Genomic DNA, 22,061 nt, shown 5'->3' with positions numbered 1-22,061 from the left:
CTGCCCACAAAAAGTGAAAACAACTATTTTTTGTTGTTTTTTATTCCGCTCCCATTTTAGGCGTTTTCGTACATGGAAGGTTTATTTTTGGGCGTCGCTATTTGCAGCCTTTTATTTTCTCTCATAACCCGTTAAAAATTTTCAATTATATTCGACAGTTAGTTACCGAAATTGAGATATATTTTCAGCATCCAATTACCGAAATATAATATTTTTTTCAACAGCTATTTACTGAAAATGTATGTTCGGCACTTGTTTACCGAAAGTTGAATATATTTTCGACATGTAGTTACTGAAATACAATCTTGTTTTCAACAGCTATTTACCAAAATATTATTTATGATTTTCAACAACCATTTACCGAAATGTAGTGGGCTATGGGAGAAAATAAAAGGCTGCGAACAGCAGCGCCCTTCTTCTTTTATCTTTCTTTCTTTTTTATAATGGACGAGTTCGATAATTTTTAAAAAAAAAAAGATGGGCGGACCTAAGAAAAATCAACTCAATTCGATATGTGTAAATGTTCGATCCTATCATTTCATTTTTCATTCAAATTACAGGATTTTGAAATCTAAATCAAAAAAATAAAAGATTGGATCGAACACTAACACACGTAACGAATTGAGCTGATTTTTTAGAAGCCCACTCAATTTTTTTTTAAATTATTGAACAGCTAGAATCATCCGTGCGGGAATCGAAGTGGGCCCGCATGCCCATTGGTTCATGGTCGGTTAAAAAATCGAGAGTGGCTTTAGTATTACCAATATTTATAGCCATAGATTACTTCCCAAGGCTAGAATTCTTGGCAAATTATATTTCCTTTACATATATAATCCAAAATCAATAAGAAAACTCTAAAATCAATCTTTAGAAAGTCCATATTATAACCAGAATCAGTCAAACCACGTGATTTCTATCCGAGCAGGATTTTCCGAAAGCACTAGAGTTTAAAACTTGATTCGTCCGCGCGGACGGGAATTACAGAGAATAAACATAGCATAAATATTCTGCCCCTTAATTTTTGTTTATTTTTTCGAGCCGTCTTGTAAAAAATCAAGTCAAACAAAGACGAGCCCTCCTATTTGCAAGGAAGAAAATTTTCAGGGCACACAAGTAAAAATGTGTTTGGGCCCTACAAATTCAAAAGTAATACTTACTGATATCCATTAGAACTGATTTTTTACAGGACCTCATAAAATAATATTCAAAAATTTATGGATATTTTTCTAGATTTTTGCGGGATCCAAAATGGGTCCAAACGCATTTTTCCTTGTATGGTTCCCTGTAAATCTTCCTTGCGATTAGAATTTCCATTGTAAATTCCTCTTCCTCATCCAATCATCCACGTTTTCATTTAGAATTCAGGATTTCAAATTTTTAATGAATTCTAAACAAAAACTAGAAGATTGGATCAAGTACTTATGTTTTCCTTATTTAGCTTATTTTTTTATCAAGACTTATCGAAAAAAATTGTTTAATACTATTAATGGACGGATTGAACCATTTGTCTAGGACCTGAGGTGTGAGATTTCTAATATTTTTGTAAATGCTGTACGCATTGATTTGCTATCCGTAAAAATGGAATTAATTAAAAACTCAAACTAGATATGAATGCACATAATGTCTTTTTCTCTACATTACAACTCATTCATAACTAAATAATACTACTAACAAAACTCATTCAGAACTACACCAATAGGTTAATGGTTCTATAATACATATATAGCTTTCTCCAAAAGAAAGTGTTCAAATATACAAATAAAAGTTACAAAGGACTAATTCTATGTAAAAGGTGTTTACCTATTTTCATAATCATATCGACGTTCAAATGGATTGGCTAAAAGTGTGCCTTGGGGGGAGAATGTCGCTTAATTGAATTGGCTAAAATGTAGAGAACAAAATTTTGATTTTCAAGTGAGGGAGTGCTTAATCAACTGGGACTAACTCAGTTGATAAGGATTCTTACATCTCATTAGGAGGTTAAGAGTTCGAATCTACTCACATGTGAGTGTATCCTTAGTGGGCATTTACGTTTCTTTCTTTGTTTCTACCCTATAATAGGCTTATTTTTTTATATTAGTTGAGTTGTTAGACTTGGTTGTCTCGTATATTGTCACAATCTTCTATCTATATATATATATTATAAAACAAAGCGGTCTTTTAACTATCCATACAAACATGAGCACCTCTTTAGCCGTCGGATCACAATTACAATAAGTTACGGCCGTTGGAGTACAAACTCATTGTTAGGCTCCATGAAATCCATTTGGTTCTCTCTCTCCGGAAAGAATCACCCCACCCTCAGCTCAAAGCGTAGCATTTGAGTGTTTTTTTCTGTGTGTTTATAGCTTCAGTTCATGCGCTACGATCACCAGCTTTCCGTGTGTTTCTATGTGATTAGATGACTAGAATATTAGGGTTTTTCAAAATTGAGAATTCGAGTTTTCCTATTTGTTGAAGTTTTTCGTACTACAAAGTTTTCTAAAAACCAAAAATAACAAAAGAGAAAAAATACCAAGCTTGTGTACAACCAATAACAAAAGGAAAAAAAAATCCTTAGTTTCATCCTTTTGATTGGTGTATTGAAGTGTTAGTTCTAGCGGCTCAATAAATCGATTATCAATAAGAGATTTTGTTGGGAGGAGGGAAAAATCCACTCACATGGGGTGGGATATACACGTATACAGGTGAGTTCAAGTTAAAAACAACAGTTGTATCCATTTTTTTATTTATATAAAAGTGGGGTTTGATACTTTATTTAGACTGCGCTCAGAATGCGTTGCGTCATGCCTGAAGGCACAGGCATCCACTAGTTGATATAGTGTCCTGAATTTGTACTTTATACTTCGTATATAATGTAAATGATACTCCCTCCGTCCCTTTATTACAGTCCAGTATTTCATTTTGGGCTGTCCCTTAATAAGTGTCCATTTTGTAAAGTTAGTGGGTAAAAGTTGGTAAATTATCTATTTTGTCCCTAAAAGTAGATTCCATTTTGAAAAGTTAGTAAATAAAAGTGTAATGATGATGGGTAAGTAGGGAAAGTGGAGGAAAAAGTTGATGTGAAAGATATAATGATGATGTCTTTTTAATAAGTTGAAGTTATGAAGCAGAACATTTAAAAAGGGACGGAGGGAGTATCTTTTATCGATTGGAAAAAAAGAAAGGTGAGGGTGTGCCTAAGTGAGCTTAATAAAAGAAAACAATTACTGGGGTAATTACACTCTATCTGGTTTTAAAAGAAAAGGAAAAGGCACTTATCCTCACTACAATCCTATAACCTATGGTTAATAAACCAAATACACAACACTGTCGATTTTATGGTCCCAAGTGCAAAGTATAACTCCGTTCACCAATACGGAGTATGTAAAACGAACACAATTATGTTCTCTTAAAATTGCCGTCCACATTATTCCGGCATCTACAACAGATGCTTCAAATCTCGCTCCGACTAGTCTTTTGAACCAAAAAACCACCCTTCGAATTACCTACTCAGTCATCAAATTGAAGTAGGAACAGCACCATTAAAATATCAAGTATATGTATCATGGCAACCTTCATTCATTTTCCTATGGTGATCACCCGAGAGAGAGAGAGAGAGAGAGAGAGAGAGAGAGAGAGCATTCTTTTTTTCTTTTAGTGGGCATCAAGGGAACACGGTTATACATAGCTTAAAAGGCATGTACAATTTGCAGTTTGAATTAGGAATTCAACTTCAAGTTATACTGCTAGCTAGTTCAGAGAGAATCCTTCAGTCAATGTATAATATACTTGTTGGAAAAAAAGAACTTGGCTGTGTTACCATCCCAACATCCAAAACAAATCCCTCCCGTGCCAATTTAAAAAGGACTTTTCCCGCAAATGTTCGCTCAATCTTTTCAAGGACTTGATAGGTTCTTAAGGTCCTCTTCCTTGGCATACCAGCTCGGTATTATCTTGGAAATATGGGGATAAAGGTCTTTGTACGAATTTCTGATTGTCCCTTCCGCGACACCAGTTGCAATTGAAACTTCTGCAAAATCACACCACAGTAACTACATGCATGCGTATGAAGAAAATCCAGAAATGATTCTGTCTACCAAATATATTCTGAAGCAGTAAGGATCAAATGCGAGGTTCAGAGTGAGAAACTCCAATGAACAAATGGCCCAACTTATTAAGAACATAGTATTTCCAGCAAAAGGCCCAGAACCTTCCACGGGTTCAGTTATTAATTGGTGCAAACCATAAATCAACTGCGAGGTTCATCAATGATGGAATATATGCTTACCTCGAAGAGGCTTCTTATCATCTGAAAGTTGCGTTATAATGTAAATGACGGCCGCTGCAATTGATATAGGGCTCCTCCTGCAATAACATGGCAAAGACATCAATTAACATTGGAGAAAGCCATCTACCAGTCGCATTACGAGGAGACTGCTAACATACTGTATTTGGATACCACATAACATGTACAATCATGGGACAGAATTTTGACTTGATGGAGATTTTCTCACCAATTTAGATGAAAAATCAAGGTAGTTTGTTTCAGGCAAACTGGAAACAGTGAGCCTTAAAGCTAGAAAGCAAAAAGTTCAATTGTCACAGATACTCTCATAGTGAAAGCACAAACAGGCATAGTTTCTTCCTCCCTACTCCACTTGTCCTTTCGGTTTCTTAGACTGGAAAAGATTGTGCATCCATATGCCATCCAACAGAAACTTCCAAAGAGGAAACCTAACTGACCTACGTGCAGAATGGAAATGGGTGAGCTGATCTAATGCAACAACGGAGACAAGTAATTTTAGAGTTCCAAGTAGTCTCTCAATTACAATTGAGCCAAATCCTTTCTTGCTCCTGGCTGTGAATAAACAAGCAAGTGTCACGGACTGCCTTGTTCTCACTGGAGCCTTTACAATTGATCCGAATCCTTTCTTGCTCCTGACTGTGAATAAACAAGCAAGTCTCACGGACTGCCTTGTTCTCAATGGAGCCTTCGAATTGTCATATCCTTCACAATATTTAAACCTTAGATGGTCTCAAAAAGCTATTGTCTTCCATTTATTAACAATTCATCCTTTCCCAGCTGTCATATCATTGGTGCTGATAGCTAATTCCTCCAAAAAATTCAGTTCAGAAACTATAGCCTTGTTAAATACAGTATAAAACAAAAAGGGAGCCATCTGAAGACACGGAGAGCTTTATAATCAGCACATTTATTGTAAATACACCTATTGCCATGAAATTACACGTACACAGTCTCCACATGAAACGTAACAACATAAGAGCAAACCAGAACTACCTTATATCAAACTCTTCTGATTTTTGGACAGCTTCTTGCGCTGCTTTAACAGCTTGATTGTTCATACCAAGATTTGAACAAAAGCGCCTCTACATATATATACAAACATTTCATGTCAGTCGCTGAATAGCAGGAAAAGATTATGATCATCAGAGATAATAGGAAAAGCTGCCTAAAGGACCAATAAAATTATAACTTGAGTGCATAATTTCCAAAAACTCACCATAAAATCCCCAGCATGTATAGTACCCATATCCACCGATTGACCCATCTCAAGCTCTAGTTGTTTCACTATGTATTCTTTTGCTCGACCAATTTCCTTCTTTGTCGCTCCATTGGCAACAGAGCAGATTTCTAATTGAAATCCACAGGTTCAGGCAAATCTCATCATTCACATAGAGAGAAATCAGGAAGCATCCAGATGTTAAAAAAATCTTAGGCTGTACCCTTAACAGTGCGTGGCTTGTCCTCTTGCCGACAAGCTATGTATAGGCAAGCAGCCAAAATTGCATCCTGGTTTCTTCCTCTACTAGATTTTTGATCTTCCACCTTCTTGTATATCTCATTGGCTCGATCCTGAAAAACAAAACAGAGAACAACCCAAAAACACTGAAGCTCCGAGGATACACAATAAACCTAGGAATGCACAGAAACGAGAAAATGAAGTACAACAATCTTCAAATTAAGATTACATCACCATGGTAGTATTAGAAGTCCTGCAAGAATCTTAAACATGAGATCATAAACAAGCTGCAGAACTATTGCAACTACAAAGACAACTTATGGACCGGTAAAGAGTCACCAAATCTAAGATCACCAACAAAACTGGTTTTTGCCTGCACTTGTCCTGTGAGTGAAGCAGAGAACTGTAAGAAATGAATAGTTTCATTGGGTCCCATAGGAGCCAGAAGTCAATGCCACATTTTGAGATGTATTGCAAAGACCACCTCTTGTGGCACCACCATGTTCAACTTCATGCCTATGAATAAAAGACCTCCAACAGTTATTTACTAGAAGTTCTTTATTACTTCCCTTCGCTCCATCAGACAAGGGTGATAACCTTCTTATCCTCTCCTCAACCAACCAGCACATTCTGTCCTAATATGCTGAATAGTGAACCCCACCCGACGCAAATTAAGGTCAATTGCACTTCTCAACCACAACATAATCGAGAAAAAAATATATAGAACACATCTACAAACTTCAGTAAACTATGTCGATCTTTCTCCTTTGCGATTAAGTAAACAAGGAATGGCCTATCAAAAAAAATAAAATAAACAAGGAATGCAATATCCTTACCATGCAACTCAAAGTCGTTCCACACATATATAAGCACTAGCAGATTGAAGCAAGGACATCCACTACTTCACAAATATTTGACATTGGTTGTGCCTCTACTTAATTTTGTTAAGGGGCTGGATTGGGGTGAAGGAGATTACAGGCTATAAACCTGTAACCACTAAATAATCCACAGGTTAAGCTGATAGAGAACGGTAATTTCATTGTTACCCTTGTGTGTTCACATGTTCTTCAAAGTGGGGGAAACAAGGGACGATTCTCGAGATTGCAGTACTGTACATAAACAGGATCCACTGTGCTTGGAACCATGTTAGAGCGTCAATAATCACAAAACTTGAGCCGTTAGAGATGCATCTAACCTAACACTCCCCCAAATGTGAGTCATGTGACCCCCATCTCGCACATGGAGAGACACACTGATTGACTTGAAAAACATGCACAATTCACAAAAAGGGAACACCTATGTTATGTGGTGTGTTCTAACTGTTTGAAGTTCACAGTCAGCCACTGGATACTTTAGGTTATGGGACACACGTTCAGTTGGATGTTCACCCAAAGAGCATATCTAGTAATTCAAGTTTACCAAGTATTACGGCTTGCAACTTCCTTGTAATGCATGAAATGCACTATGTGACCTTGTAAACAACATTTCACTCTTGACTTAGAGGTATAAGTGGGACAAAAAATATTGAGAAACGTGAATCCGTGTCCCTCTTCCATATACATGGGAATTAATAAATCAGATACATAGTAGCACATGACACTAACAAACGGATACGTATAGATAGAGTGCACAATAACATCGCTTATATGGGTGGCAAGAGTTGACCTAGGACTTACAACTCCCTACAACCAGAGCTCATAAACATCGACCACCAACTCATAGATTGAGTTGGTGCAATGAGGGATAGCTTTAATGTCCATGGCCTCATCAAATATAAAAGGAAGTGCGCTAGTTGTATTGAGACTGGCAAATTTGAGGCCTGTACATTTAATATTTAGGCAAACTATCGTGTTTGTCAACTTTTTCCCTGTCCTGTTTTGTATCTTACACTTAAATGGTATTATTCAACTCTACTCGTGGAGAGGCTGCAGTCCATGGTAATATCTACCATACTGTAGACGAGTCACACAAAAATCAGCCTGGCATTTACTGGTACTCTATCTTGCACTAGTTTATGGATTTCGTCTGGTACGACAACCCAAAAAATTATCTAAAAAATGAAGTATACCTAAAAAATAAATCTCAACTCAACCCCAATAAGTAAAGCCAAGATAGGCAAAATCTTTAAGCGTGGGACTTCAGAATATAAGGTAATGCCTTCAATAATGCATGCATTACTATAGTTGCGGACACACAAAAATTGAAATCCTTGATTGTCACATATATAATAAAACATGATAATGGCATCATACCTTAATGGTTGCTACCAGGCCCAACCTGCAACATAAATGTGAAGGATTACCATCATCAGTTTTATATTCATGAATACAATAGAACAATGAGAATCTAAGAGGACAGGGACGTAAAAGGGAAGCATAGAATAGAGGAACACTCAGAAGAAAAGGTTATATAGGAGTATAAGAGGAACCTAAAAATCAGGAAACCTTCATATTTTTAGGAAGTCAAATCCAATTTTCCTATCATGGCCATAGTCATATGTACACAGGCAGCAAGTTAAAAGACAACAATCCTGGGAGCAAAATAGTCAAACATATTTCTTTGTGACAGAATATAAAGGATCAATTACAAAGCAGTGATTTCTGATTTGCCAATCTGAATTAATATAATTCCAAGATACTTTTGTACCTCAAAACAGGATAACGAAAGATAAAATGGCCCTAGAGTATACACCGAAATCCTTTTTTCTACTAGTGTAGGCATAAGATTATCACAACTGAAGATGCCAACAGTGGTAAGGTTTGTGATAACACTTGGGAAGGTTTAGCCAATGAACACGGAACAACAGCACAACATGCAACAATAAGCTACATATAACTCAAAACTAGAAGTAACTATGTAATATGGGAAAAGGTAAAAAACCCCTTTTAAAGAATTATTAATATTACAAAGCCAAGTATTCTGTATTCTCTAAATCGATTGACTTGCACCAATATGGTTGACTGTTTGACAACAATTGCCCAAATCTTACAATTATCGAAGATATTTATAAAGCTATATCTTTCTTACTTTTTGCACGAACTTAAATATATTGACAATATATTATTCCTTAAAACAATCAACTAGTCCAGACTCCAAAGTAGAGGATGCAAAGGCTTGTTGAGGATTTGCTAATTCAAAATCCCTACGGTGTAAAGCTGGAACTCCAAAATCATCCATCTTTGGTGTCTGTGTGTGAACATTAAAATATGACATTAGGACAGGGATCACGCCACCGAAGTGACTCCACCAGGTCAACTGTGTCATATACATATCCACGTTTCGTGTCATATACATATCCACGTTTCGTATACGTTCTTAAACGAAATGGACCCTCACCCCTGCTGAAACCAACTAGTCTTGTAAGCGGGCTTTCAAAAAAAATCTACAACAGATAAAGAACTAAAATAGAAAAAAAGGGTCAGTTGTATGGATAGTGTGACTGTATACATATGTAGATTTTGACTGACAAATAAACTTGAGAATCTAGGTAGGAGTGATTTGGCTAATCCAGGGGTTATCCAACCCAATCCATTCAAGCAACATCAATTGCTATCACTGCACTCTAGCTTTATTATGCAAAGGATTGTAGTTTTGTTATGCAGCATATAATTTTGTACCTATTATATTCTTCAGTAGTTCTGGTGATTGAGGTAAAAAGATTCTAGGTAAAGCATCAAGGGGATGCGGCCCATATACAGAAAGAGGAGACCACTAACCGAAAAGGCCCTGTACTTCACTAAGAGAAACAAGAAACCTATGAAGTCCATAGGGAACTCAACCACCAACCAACCAACCAATTGCAACCCATGAAACTTATACATAAGGGAAATAGGTATTAGAAATAGGCATAGCTAGCACTAAAATGCAATTAGGTGACAATAGGGTGGCAGTAGTCCTCTATCAACAAACCTTGAAATTGAGGACTCCTATCTTGTAGATTATACTTTAAAATCCTAAGTAGGAAATAAAAAACTGTCAAGTAACCTACATCAACATGTCTTACAAACTTTCTCCAAATTACTTTGCTTTGCCAAAAGAGAGAAAAAATAACTGTCCCAACAAAGTGTTTACAGAAGAGTGACTGCCTTATAGGTGTAGTTTTACCTATTGTTTACCAACCCGTCTTCCCATCACAGAACTAGTTATGACTGATTCGTTGCTACATTCCACATAATCAAGAGAAAATGAAATAAAAATTCAGACCATTGCCAAATCATCAACTGAACTAATCACAATCACAGATTTTTCATATTTGTGGCGAAAACATAATTATAAAATGTCAGCCTCTCATGACATGGATTGAGATTTCTTAATCTACATTCCAATTTCCAATCACTTTGATTCCATAACGATTGCAGGGCATATCGGATTGCATTAACCTATAGTATACGAGCAAGCAAATCGCAAAATTCATTATCCCTAGACCTAATCATTAACCAGATGACACGATTGATGAAAAAAAAAATTCAAACTGATTCCCCACATTTTAGTGTTCAAGGGAAGCCAAAACCTAACTAGGCCACGTCAAAAACTCGTATTAGTGGAGTTTATTTTCATGCTCTTCACGGGTCACAAAACAACAACGAATAGTCCAAGATTCAACACTAACAATAGCACAAATACTAAGGACACGGATGAATATACACAGATTTGAATATTACGCACAGATTCATGTTTGTAGACCCCACATTTAAAGCGTTTCAAAGGTCCTATGTTTGTCGACGACACCACATTTACAGTGATTCGAACACAGATGTATTCGGAACCGTCCTACATTTCTAGACACCACACTTATCGTGCTTCAAGCACGTGTTCGAATCTGTACACATCTGTGTCCGTAGCAATCCTCTACCATTTTGTATTTCCTCCCCCTTTCCCACATTTTCTGAGCATCCAAAAAGGGATCTCTTTAGGGTTTATTCAATCGAACAACTGTATCCATACGCACACGCATTAAAACGCGCCGATCAGGGTTAGGTACCTGTCGGACATGGTAGCGATGGTCTTAAACGCCAGAATAAGCGACCGATCGGGGTTGGCGCCGCGATTCTGCCAGCGGCCGAGCGAGGACGAGAGAAAGTCAGAAGTGACGCCGTTGGGCTTGGAGATGACGGTGGACAGGCCGCCGTCGGTGAGGAGGGGGTTGCTGGGCCCGCCGACACGGACGGGGTCGTTGTCGCCCGACTCGTTGGCGAAGGTCCGCCACTCGGAGGTCTCGTCGATCGAGTGGGACTCCAGGACCAGCCCGCACTCCGAGCAGACAGTGTCGCCCGCCGAGTGGTCGAACACCACCTCCGTCGCGCGCTTGCAGTCGGAGCAGTACACGTCGGCCATTGGGTTTTCTAGGGTTTGTTTTGGGTTTTGGGTAATTGTTGGTGAGAGGTGAGATTGGGGATATAGGCGATCGGAGGTGTTTGTGACGGCTGTGATTTAGTTTTTGTTTTTGTTCTCGGTTTTGGTTTGGTGATTTGTTTCCGATCTCTCTCTCTCTCCTCTCTCCCTATGAATGAATTTGAGGGGATGAACATCAGCTCAGGCCAGGGAGTCAGGGTATTTATAGAGGGTGTCTGAGAAGGAAAATTATCCGATGCTTTTAGGGTCTATACATTTGTCTGGTCTCATGATATCCCGATCCTGTTCAGTCTTTACCGACCTGTTTCGTCCGGCTTTTGTATTGGAGCCATCTAAAAGTGTTTTGAACGGCCCAAGTTTTTTCGGATATATTTTTATTAGAACATATGAAAAACACCTCCGAACAAATTTGGGTCATCTAAAACACTTTTGAACGGTTTGGATGCAAAAAACTGGACGAAATTGGTCAGTAATTACTAGACAAGATCCGATCCCTTACAGATTCCAAACAGATGGTCGGTCACCAAGTATTGTGAATAATTTTGTTTACCCTCTTTTAAAGATAGTTAACATTACCTTCTTTGTAATTGGTAGAAATTATGTAGGGTTCACAAAATCGATATATTTCTTTGGTAATAATAAGTTTTCATGAAATCAATACACTTTTTGGTAATAATAATAAGTTGGCTTGTGGTGGGACTCACACAACTTTCACAAATCACATGGAAAATAATGTTCACTTTCTTTAAATGAGGGTGCATGAACAAAATCATTCTCGTACGAGACGAAAATCAAGTAGAAAGTTCGTAGCGCGCATATGGATCGTCTGTTTCCGTAATTGATGGTTCAGATTCGCTGAACCAATTTTACCGGTCAAAGTTAACTCCTACCTGTAAGAGTTAACAAATATATCTGAATCATTAATTACAGAAACGGACAGTCCAGATGCGCACTACAGAACGGCACAATCCTTGTGTGTGCTAGTCATGCGAAAAGTTATGGGTGGCAAATGACTAGTTTGTTAGGTGTTTGGAAAGTCATGTGGAATTCATGGTCTGCTTAGATGGACCAGGGGTGTTTGATTCCATGAAAATTGGTGATTACCTTACGCCGCCTTCAAATGTTACGAAATATAGAGGAAAGTAGTTGAATACTATTTTACACATTATGCATCGGTGGCTTCTGTTTTTTTTTTTTTTTTTTAAATCTTATCTTCCCTCCGTTCTTAAATAAATATTCAGCCTTTAAAAAGATGTATTTTTTTCGTTAAAAAATTCAAACTTTTTTCATAACTTAAAAAAACTCATTGAGTTGTGAAACAAGTTTGAATTTTTTTAATGAAATTAGAGGCTTAGGTTTGCAATGCGGACATTTATTTAGGAACAGAAGGAATAATATTTATATATCTATATAGAGGAAAGTACTTCAATTTATGTTGATCGTTTAATTACTTAGATATTAATTGATCTTACATCTTACTTCTTTTAATACAATTAATGTTTTCTAAAAACATTATCGGGTAAAAGGAACAGTATTTTCTTCAGATGTAAGTAACCATTTTCTTATACACAATTATCCACAATTTTAAGCCCACAATCCACTTACCTTATTGTGCCCGTTTGGGAGTCTAATTATTTTTGCATTTTTCATTTTGGATTGTGAGTTATTATTGATATTGAATTATTGTCAGAATATATTATGAATCTGATAGAGTGTTTAAGAGATATATACAGAATAGATTTTGCAAAAGAGTAGTGTTTGGGAGGATAATGCTCAAAATAGATTATGAATTGGTTTTTTACTATGGTAGTATTATAGTTTGATGAATAACCATTTTAAAATTAGAAAAAATATTAAAATAGTCCTAAATAAAATTTCCTCCACAAAAGTCTTCAAAAAAAATTGGGCAAAAAAATCTTAATTATTGGTTGATTAAAAACTCAAACAACGATTATGCAATAAAAAATTAGAGAGTACCATGCCTAGAAAAAACAATAAAAATGACCCACAAATTACAACAAAAAAAATGGTTCCGATTTAATAACGTAGAGGGCAAAATTGGAATAATTGAAAAAGGTTAGGGGTTGTTACGTCTTTTTATCCTACAAGAATCTGATAATCCAAATGGAGAATGGAAAAGCTCATCCATGGCTAATTCTCAGATTGTGCCTCAAAAGTATAGTTTTCATAATGTATTGTCAAAGAATCCATTCTCAAAATGCAGCTCTCAAACGAAAAATGTTAGACAATGGATAGTCACAATCCAGAATCGGGCTCCTAAACGGCCCGTACTCTCTTCAAAACCAACACGTAAATATACAAATATACACACATTCACAACTCACCTGATAAAATTATGTTATATCTTGTTTGTTTTTGAAATAACTTTTCTACAAAAAAAAAAAAAGTCATCATTTTTTAGATTTTTTGGTCACACGTTAGTCGAAATTGGACGAGGGGGGCTGCTGTCTCAATTTTGGGGCCCACCCCGGTCTCGCTCCGATGATCTGAATCGTTCACTTTGTAGAGCACGTTGAGTAGAACAACTATACAAAAAATCGATTTAATTGGATAACATTAAATACCTGATCGGAGCCCATATAACTCTCAGTCCATGGGTTACAGTGGATTTGATCCAATGTTTCGGATCCATTCTTTTTAAGATAAAAAGGTTCCGATCAGGCACTTAATGATATCCAATTAAGCTGATTTTTTTCATAGTTGTTCTACTCTTAAGATAAAAAGGTTCCGATTAGGTACTTAATGATATCCAATTAAGCTGATTTTTTTCGTAGTTGTTCTACTCAACGAGCTCTATAAAATGAACGATTCCGATCATCGGAGCGAGAACGGAATGAGCCCCAAAATGGGACGCAGCAGCCCCCCTTCCTCCGTCGAAATTATACTACCCAAATTCCTTCCAACTCAATAACCAAGGCGTCAACTTCCTTATGACCATACTAGTTAAACCCATAATCTCACTGCACCTAAGTGTAGCTATACTACGTTTTTTTTTTTTTTTTGCTTAGCCAAAAAGATTTTACTAATTTTTGAAAAGAATTACAAAGATTAAACGGATAACGGGCACACCGGCGAAAAAAATGCCACCTGAAAACCAAAACCCAAAGAAGGCGAGATGCCAACCGAAAACACCACAAAAAATAGCCAAAACACCCTAAACAAACCAGCAACCAAAACCCGCAAAACTACGGTCGAGCCAAGTGCCCAATTAGTTTTTTGGTAGTGAGGAGGTCATGAACGTTTTCATGGTTGGTACTTAGGTACTGGACAAGGTAGTTCATTGTTTGGGTGCATGAAATTAAGCATCAAATTTGCGGAAGGGGAGTCATGCGAGTTTCATGTTGCTGCAGTAGGTGTTCGATAGAATGCAATTGTAGTTCCCCTAAGGCTGTGTTCGGGTCAAGGTTTTGTAGTTAAAAACATACGGATGAGAAGGGAAAATACAATAAGTTTGTCTGTACGAGTACGCGATTCCTTACCTTTTCTTTACTTTCGAGTAAAATCACTCCGCATAATGTTTTACCCAAACTAAACCGATGTTTGAAGCTAGATTTTATCGTGGGAAATGAGAATTCGTTGAGTGGAACACTGAAAAGCCAAAAAAGTATAGCTTCCCGAGCCCTATACTTTGGCTTTTTTGTTTTTCAATTAAGAAAGTCTACAATTACAACAATTTGCACACCCAACGTGGGCAGTATTTCATTGGTCATTAGTAGATAGATAATTTTCACTTCTCAATGAAGCAAGTCACACATATTGTGCACAATTTTGCTTATATTTGTTGGATTTTTGCTATGTGAAAAAATAAGGGAAAAGCAAGAAAGAAAAGTCGGTGGTTTTGTCCCTTGGGAAAAGGAAAAGATTTGGACAGTTGGTCATTGTATGCCATGGTTGGGAAAGTGGGCTGGCATGGAGCATTAAATGTGGTGATAAACTTTAAAATATCATCGGCAATTCTAGAGGCTTTTGCTGCCATGTATTTAAGGGATTTGTGCCGTGTGTGAAGGGTAGAGAGAGAGAGAGAGAGAGCAGAGAAGGCAGAAAGATTGGGAGCCCCCTGGGGATCTTTCCCACCGTGAAAGGTTTTGTGTGAGAGAGAGAATAGTTGAGAGGAAAAATAGAGTTGTGGGGTGAATGTAAAACATTGTGAGTCATGTGTTAGGAGTTCGGAAGGGTTTTACATCTCACATTGTAATTTCTATTTTTCATATAGTGGAAGATTTCTCTCTCTCCCGTGGACGTACCCGAGTTTGGAAAACCACGTATTTTGATTGTGTGTGTTCTCTTGTGTGTGATTTCGTTTTTGTTAATTTATTGCGCTTCCGTTGCGGGTGGGATTACCGGGCATAATCCCAACAATATTTTTGTGCTCGTAGCATGACTCTTTTCAGTTTGGTAATGAGTTGTTTTATCCTGATTTAGATTGACTGTAGTTTTAGATTAAGAAATAAAAAATAAAAAAAAGGAAGAAGATTGACTGTAGTTTAAGGCTTGAGTTGTTGGACTTGGACCAAACTTAAAAGGCCAGCTGTAGTTTGGGGTTCTAAAATCAAGACGGCCGAGATGGACAGGCCTTGTGTAGACTAAAAGGCTTGATATTATTTTTTGGCAAGTTAGGCATGGCTTGAGGTACATAATTTGCGTGCGTATTTGTGAACGAGAGCGCAACCGTGAACGTGAAAGCGTCTTTGAAATGCATTCTAACATACTAAAATCTGCGAGAGCGTGAGCGCAGTTGTGAGGATTGAGAATAAGAGCGTGATACATTTTTACAGAATTATGTGACTAAGGGCAGGCCTTGTGCACAGTAACTCACTTGTAATTTTTTTTTTTGTTTTGTTTTATAAAAGGCTGATTTTTGCGATTCTAAATCTAGGTCAAAAAATGTTGGGAGCACCTAAGACTTGGTTTGCTACAATCGAGGTCAATGCTACGGTTATTTGTAACGTTATCTCATATGATGTGGACCTCATGTATGTGTGGATCACACCCCATATGAGAGAGATGTTACAAATAACCGTTGTGTTGACAATTTTCTCACGGGTTGGGGTGTTTCTTTCGATCCTACTCAATTACGAGTAACATTTATCTCATCCCATAGCTGAACCCAATTTCAAGCAGGCACACTATTGAACGAATTGCCAGTCGGGTTTTTATTAGGAAAAATGCCTTTATTTGAAGATGTAACCACAATTGTAGTCCTGCGACAAAGACCTATTGTAACAAATACTGTACATATTAGTTTTCAGAAGTTTAACTACTACAAATCGACGAGGCTTATTTACGTAGAAAAGCTAACATATTCTCTTTTCATTTGTCGGTGTCACGTCTGCACAAGCTGATACCTGATGCATCAAAAATATGTCAAAAAATCGAGGATGAGTTTGGGACTAGGGACTCTCAACCCTAGACCTCCCCATCCCTACTCGACAACAAATATACTTTCCAATCCGCCTAATGAAGAAGAGGCAGGACATGGTAAGTAACTTGAATTTCATCCCAACTCTTTCGTTAACTATGATATCGCTTGAAGGGATAGGGTAGGTAACTTGAATTTCATCCCAACTCTTTCGTTGACTACGATATCGCTTGAAATGACTAAACACATCATAGCAATGATGGGTCAGAGAGGGCTAGTAGGGGCTGTCGCCCCCTACAATTTAAAAAAAAATCATATTACCATTACATTGAAAAAAGATATTTATTCTGGGTGAGACACTGAGTTAGGCCAAGAATTGGCACTTCAAAACAAGCAGGAGAAACGGGATAGAACCAGCCACGCACATACATGTTGGTGGGCCTAAAATTGCCCTGTAAGGCTGTAATTGAGTAATGGATAGAAAGAAAGGCATATGTGGTGTGAGAAATCTAGGTCAGGCCCATTTACCCAATTTTGTACCCAATTTTGATGGCATGAGTCCCCAAATATCACCTCACCCTTACGATGACCATATGAATCAGATATGATCATGATTTGAAAATAAATTGCAATGTTTCTGTAATCGTATGTTACCGAGGGTCGGATTGATCTGAATTTTGCAAAAACTCCGAAAGAGTAGTAAAACTACGAGTAGAGTCTATATGAATTTACCACGGGTATCGTCTGTTAAGACTTATAATTTAACTTATCTCGCTTATTGAAAAAGAGTAGATAAGGTGCTAGGTATGATTTCTGAATAAGATTTTATTCAAATTTTTCTAGCTTAATTATTTGACAAAAGTAAGTTATTTAACGTTTTAATGTATAGCTTTTATTTGCTTATTTGACGCTGTAAAAAAATATTTTACCAAAGAAACACTTTACTCAGTTGAAGAGTGCTTCGATAGAATTATTAAAGTCAACCTAGACGTTCGATTGATAATGATCTATTCAACAATTGATTTAACCAAATAGTTGAATTTTTATTCTAAGTTTTCTAAGTAAATAATTAAAATAATCTTACTCTAAATATCTAACTCACAAATGATACTAAGGACATCCACAGTGGTATAATCAAAAAAGGATAACCAAAAGTTGACACATCAACTTTTGATTATTCGCTCAAGAGGTTGCTAAGCTTAACAATGTTAAGCTTCACTATGGTCACTTTTAGTCCATAATCAAAATATGGGGTCCACTACAATATCATTCTCTCTCCCCCCCGTTTCCCGTCATTCACTTCCCTCAATTTACGTTTTTTATGAGTTAAAATATATCGATTCCCTTTCTTAATTTTGAAAAAAAAATCAGTGACTTCCTTGCCTCCTATTATGATCTTTTTCTTTTTCTTTTTTTTCCGGGAGTGGGTAGTAGAAACAGGAAAGAAAAATGAAACACCTTAATCCGGCGACGATGGATTGAATTGTAGATGATCGAGAGATATGAGTTTCACTTTTGGAGGAAAAGAAAGAGAAATAGTTTGTTGGCGAAGTGAAAAAGATATGGAGTAGCGAAAAAGCTTGGCTATATAAAATTTTTGTTCTTCAATTTTATTTTTTTAACCAAAAAAAAAAAAAGAGTGGGCGAAGAAGGGAAGAAGAAAATACTAGTTGAAACACGTGTGTATACAAATTTTGGAACTAGTTAACTTATGTGGTGTAGGATCCACAAATTTTGATTATTGAAAAAGGTTGTTAGTTTTGATTATCCAAAGCCCAAAATTTGATTATTTCTAAGGATGTTAAGTTTGATTATACCATTGTGAGTAATCTTTTGCACCAACATTGTTAACTTTAAAAACAATTGGCATTTGATTATACCACTGTGGATGGCTTAAGAAATGGGGTCGTACTCTTTCGAATCCCAATGGTGTTTCCACTCACCAACAAGTTCTGGACCACAATTTTTTTTATTTTGTCCTTATTTAATTTTTTTTTGATGTTTGTTAGTTTTACGTCAAAGTTTTATGTATCATTGGTTTGTCTCGACGAGAGGATTCGAAAAAGTAAAAAATTATGACTTGTACACAAGTATTTTTGAAAATATCCAAAAATCTAATTTTTTGTACTTTTGCTTGGATATTTCTCAAAATACTTGTGTAAATTTGTGCATGTAAGTTGTATGGGTAAGTAGTACTAGAATTAATTTTTTGACCCCCCAAAAGACTATATTAATAGCTTGTGCTATAAGTTCCTACATGAGTAATAATTAAGGTCAATCTAGACCTTCGGTTGATAATAAGTTATTCTACATATTTCGAAGTACCCAAAAAAAAAAAAAAAGAATAATAATTTATTCTACAAGTTATTTAACTGAACACTGGACAGTTTGAACTTTTACTCTAACTTTTAAAAAACTGCACCAAATATATCTATGACATATGTTAAGTTTTCTAAGTAAATAATTAAAGTAATCATAATTTGAAAACTAATTAATAAATGATAAGAACGGAGTAAGTGCTCTTCCGACTCTCAATTTACTATACCACTAATGCGTGTGGAGCCCAAAAATGTGTGTTTGAAAGTTTTTGAACCCCTAATAGTTTATACACAATTGCTCTTAATTATATAATGAGAGAAAGTGTGCTACGAATCTCAAAGTCTGGTCCTTCCTTCCCATAAAAATGAAAAGAAAAACAATATGAAAGTCCCATGCACGAATAGTCAAAAAATGGGAGCCTTAATCTTAATCTAAGGGCTTTCCCTTTCGTAAGGATCCAACAAGTGCCCCAATTTCGTAGAAAAGGCGTCCAAAATCAATGGGTGTCCTATTGGATGGATTCGGAATACTTGACCTCCCATAACATAATTCTTGTTTTTTTCCTGACCGGGATGCATGTCTGAGCCAGTTTATGCGTACTTCAATAAATTTTGGGACCTAAAGTTAATAACCGGACAAACCCTTCAGAGGTCTCAAAGTTTGAAATGTTTGATCCCCTTAAGATTTAAACATGCGATCTCATTGAGAATAAACATTTATTTTCTTTTTCATGACCATTTGACTAAAGCCTGGGGTTAATTGGAATTAAGATGTCCCGGGGGCCCGGGGGGGGGGGGGGGGGGGGGGGAATATTATAGCATCCTCTTATTTATTAGGTTCCATATATGAATATTAGTTGGAGTCGGGTCCAGTCCAGTATATATATGGTCCAGTCCAGTCTAATATTGGGTAGTTGTGGGCTCAGTTTATTTTTTAGAGCTCGTCGAGTGTGTCATCCATACACAAAATTAGCTTGATCAAATATTAATAGTTATATGAACGAAACAGATTTGTACAAGAAAAAAAGGGGCAATTATTAGTTTCAACTTAATTTTTGTCATCACATCTTTTGCGTACAAATTTATTTCATCCATGTACCTATTGATGTTTGATCAAGCTAATTTTTTTGCGTGGATGACATAATCGACAAGCTCTAGTAAATGAATGATTCCGATCGTTGTTGTGGATCCGGGAGGGGTCCAAAATTGGACCGAACTGGACTGGACCTGATTCCATATTAATTGAAGTGTACAAAAGCTGAACCCCGAGTTATAAAAAAAATGGTTCCGTGTATGAAAACCTACCTATTAACACGTAGAACTAGGCTTCTCTTAACACATAGGCCTACTCTGGCCGGCCTCCATTGAATCAGATTGTTTTGACTTTGAACATGCATAGTTAGGGATGGCAATGGGCGGAGTGGGATTTAACATCCCCCAAACCCATCCCATTTTATATTGGATCAAAGTCGGAGCGGGGGGAAATCGGAGAGGTGTTAGAGTCGGGGGAAAATCGAGTCCCCATTCACCATAATAATTTGACTAGTTTTATTCTTTTTAGAGTGTTTTGAAAAAAAAAAGATATTGATGATTGATGAGAGTTAAAAAAATAGAAATAAAAAAAACGAAGACATAAATTAGTGTTTTATTAATTGGTATATTGCTCTTATTACATCAAAAACAATGAAATTTATCTAGACATATGCATACAAAAATATAAATATCTATAATCGGGTTCGGATCGGGTTAAAATGGGGAGGGATAAGCAAACACTATACCCGCCCCATTTGCCTATCGGATCGGGAAATACCCGCTCGGATCGGGGCGGGAAGGTTGGAGGCGGGGACGAATCGAAGGTAATTGCCATCGCAGCATGGTAAACCACAATTAAGCGTGTTTGACTATAAAGATTAATGGACGATGTCAAAATAAAGATGGTTCATTTTCTTATGACACATTATGACAATTGATAGGCAATTAATTTAATATTTCTACGTCACTGACCTGCCCAAAATAAGCTACTCTACAGACCTTACTACTCACAATTATACAACTTCAAAAGAGTCGTAAAACTAAGTGTAGGGTCCATATGAATTTACCATGGGTACCGTTTGCCGGAACTTATAATTTAATTTATCTTACTTATCGAAGAAAAGTAGATAATTATGGTGCTAGCTAGGTGTGATTTCTGAATAAGATTTTATTTAACTTTTTCTAGCTTATATGACAAAAGTAAGTTATTTGACGTTTTAATGTGTAGCTTTTATTTTCTTATTTGAAGCTGTACAAAAATATTTTACGAAAAAAACACTTACTCAGTTGAAGAGTGCTTCTATATAGAATTATTAAAGTCAACCTAGACGTTCGATTGATAATGATCTATTCAACAATTGATCTAACCAAATAGTTGAATTTTTATTCTAAGTTTTCTAAGTAAATAATTAAAATAATTGTAATCTAATTATCTAACTCACAAATGATACTAAGAAATGGGGTCGTACTCTTTCGAATCCCAATGGTGTCAGGTGGGCACGGGCCACGTGGTGCGTGTACCATCTCGACTGTTCAATGAAGTTTTGGACGGTCCAAATCTGTTCGGCTAATTTAAAAGTGTGAAATGACTAAAATACCCCTCAACAGCCGAACAGATTTGGACCGTCCAAAACTTCATTGGACGGCCGAGATTGGTGCACGGTACACGTGGCCCGTGCCCACCCGGCACTGAAAAATTTCTCTTTACCATGAGAGTGACCAAGTACAAGAATGAGACCAAAGCCCCCGGCCGTCTGTTTTCAGAAAAAAGAAGAAGAGAGAATTCCACCATTGAGAGGAATATATCGACAAAATAATCTTGACTAGAGATGGCAATCGTACCCGCCCCGCCTCCGAACGGGGCGGGTTTTCCACCCCATTTTTGGGTATCGGGTCGAGGTCGGGGTAGAAATTTCCAAACCCTCCGGGTTCGGGTAGGGTTCGGGGTGAAAGTGCCACGCCACTAAACCCGCCCCGAAATACCCACTTCGAACCTGACCCGGCGTATTTATATATATTTTTATTTATATATGTATATATACTTATAAACACGTCCTTTCATTTTTTTAGCATTAATCCAAAAAACAATGTCTCTTCATTGTCAAGTAGCCTAATTAAATTTTAAAAAGAAATAAAAATTGATATTTATTGGTGTTTAGTGGATTTTTTAAAAAGTTTTCTTAAAATATTTATAATAAATTCTACACATAAAGAAATGGAATGAAGTATCTAAAA

General features: G+C 36.7%; 1 protein-coding gene across 1 annotated transcript; it reads right to left on the bottom strand.

Annotated features, from left to right (window-relative positions):
• Positions 1-3,736: 3,736 nt before the first annotated feature.
• LOC131322850 (transcription initiation factor IIB-2) lies at positions 3,737-11,236 on the bottom strand. The gene is made up of 7 exons (XM_058354385.1): positions 10,726-11,236; positions 7,997-8,021; positions 5,728-5,857; positions 5,505-5,635; positions 5,282-5,370; positions 4,271-4,347; positions 3,737-4,012 (listed from the first exon to the last, which is right to left on the bottom strand). Exons 1-7 carry the CDS (start codon positions 11,076-11,078, stop codon positions 3,879-3,881), a joined length of 939 nt encoding a protein of 312 aa, XP_058210368.1. The 5' UTR covers positions 11,079-11,236; the 3' UTR covers positions 3,737-3,878.
• Positions 11,237-22,061: the final 10,825 nt, after the last annotated feature.

Source organism: Rhododendron vialii, chromosome 4a (genome assembly GCF_030253575.1).
Source record: "Rhododendron vialii isolate Sample 1 chromosome 4a, ASM3025357v1".
Taxonomy (NCBI): domain Eukaryota; kingdom Viridiplantae; phylum Streptophyta; class Magnoliopsida; order Ericales; family Ericaceae; genus Rhododendron; species Rhododendron vialii.
Note: the sequence above shows the minus strand (reverse complement) of the source record. Positions and strands in the feature narration are given on the sequence as shown.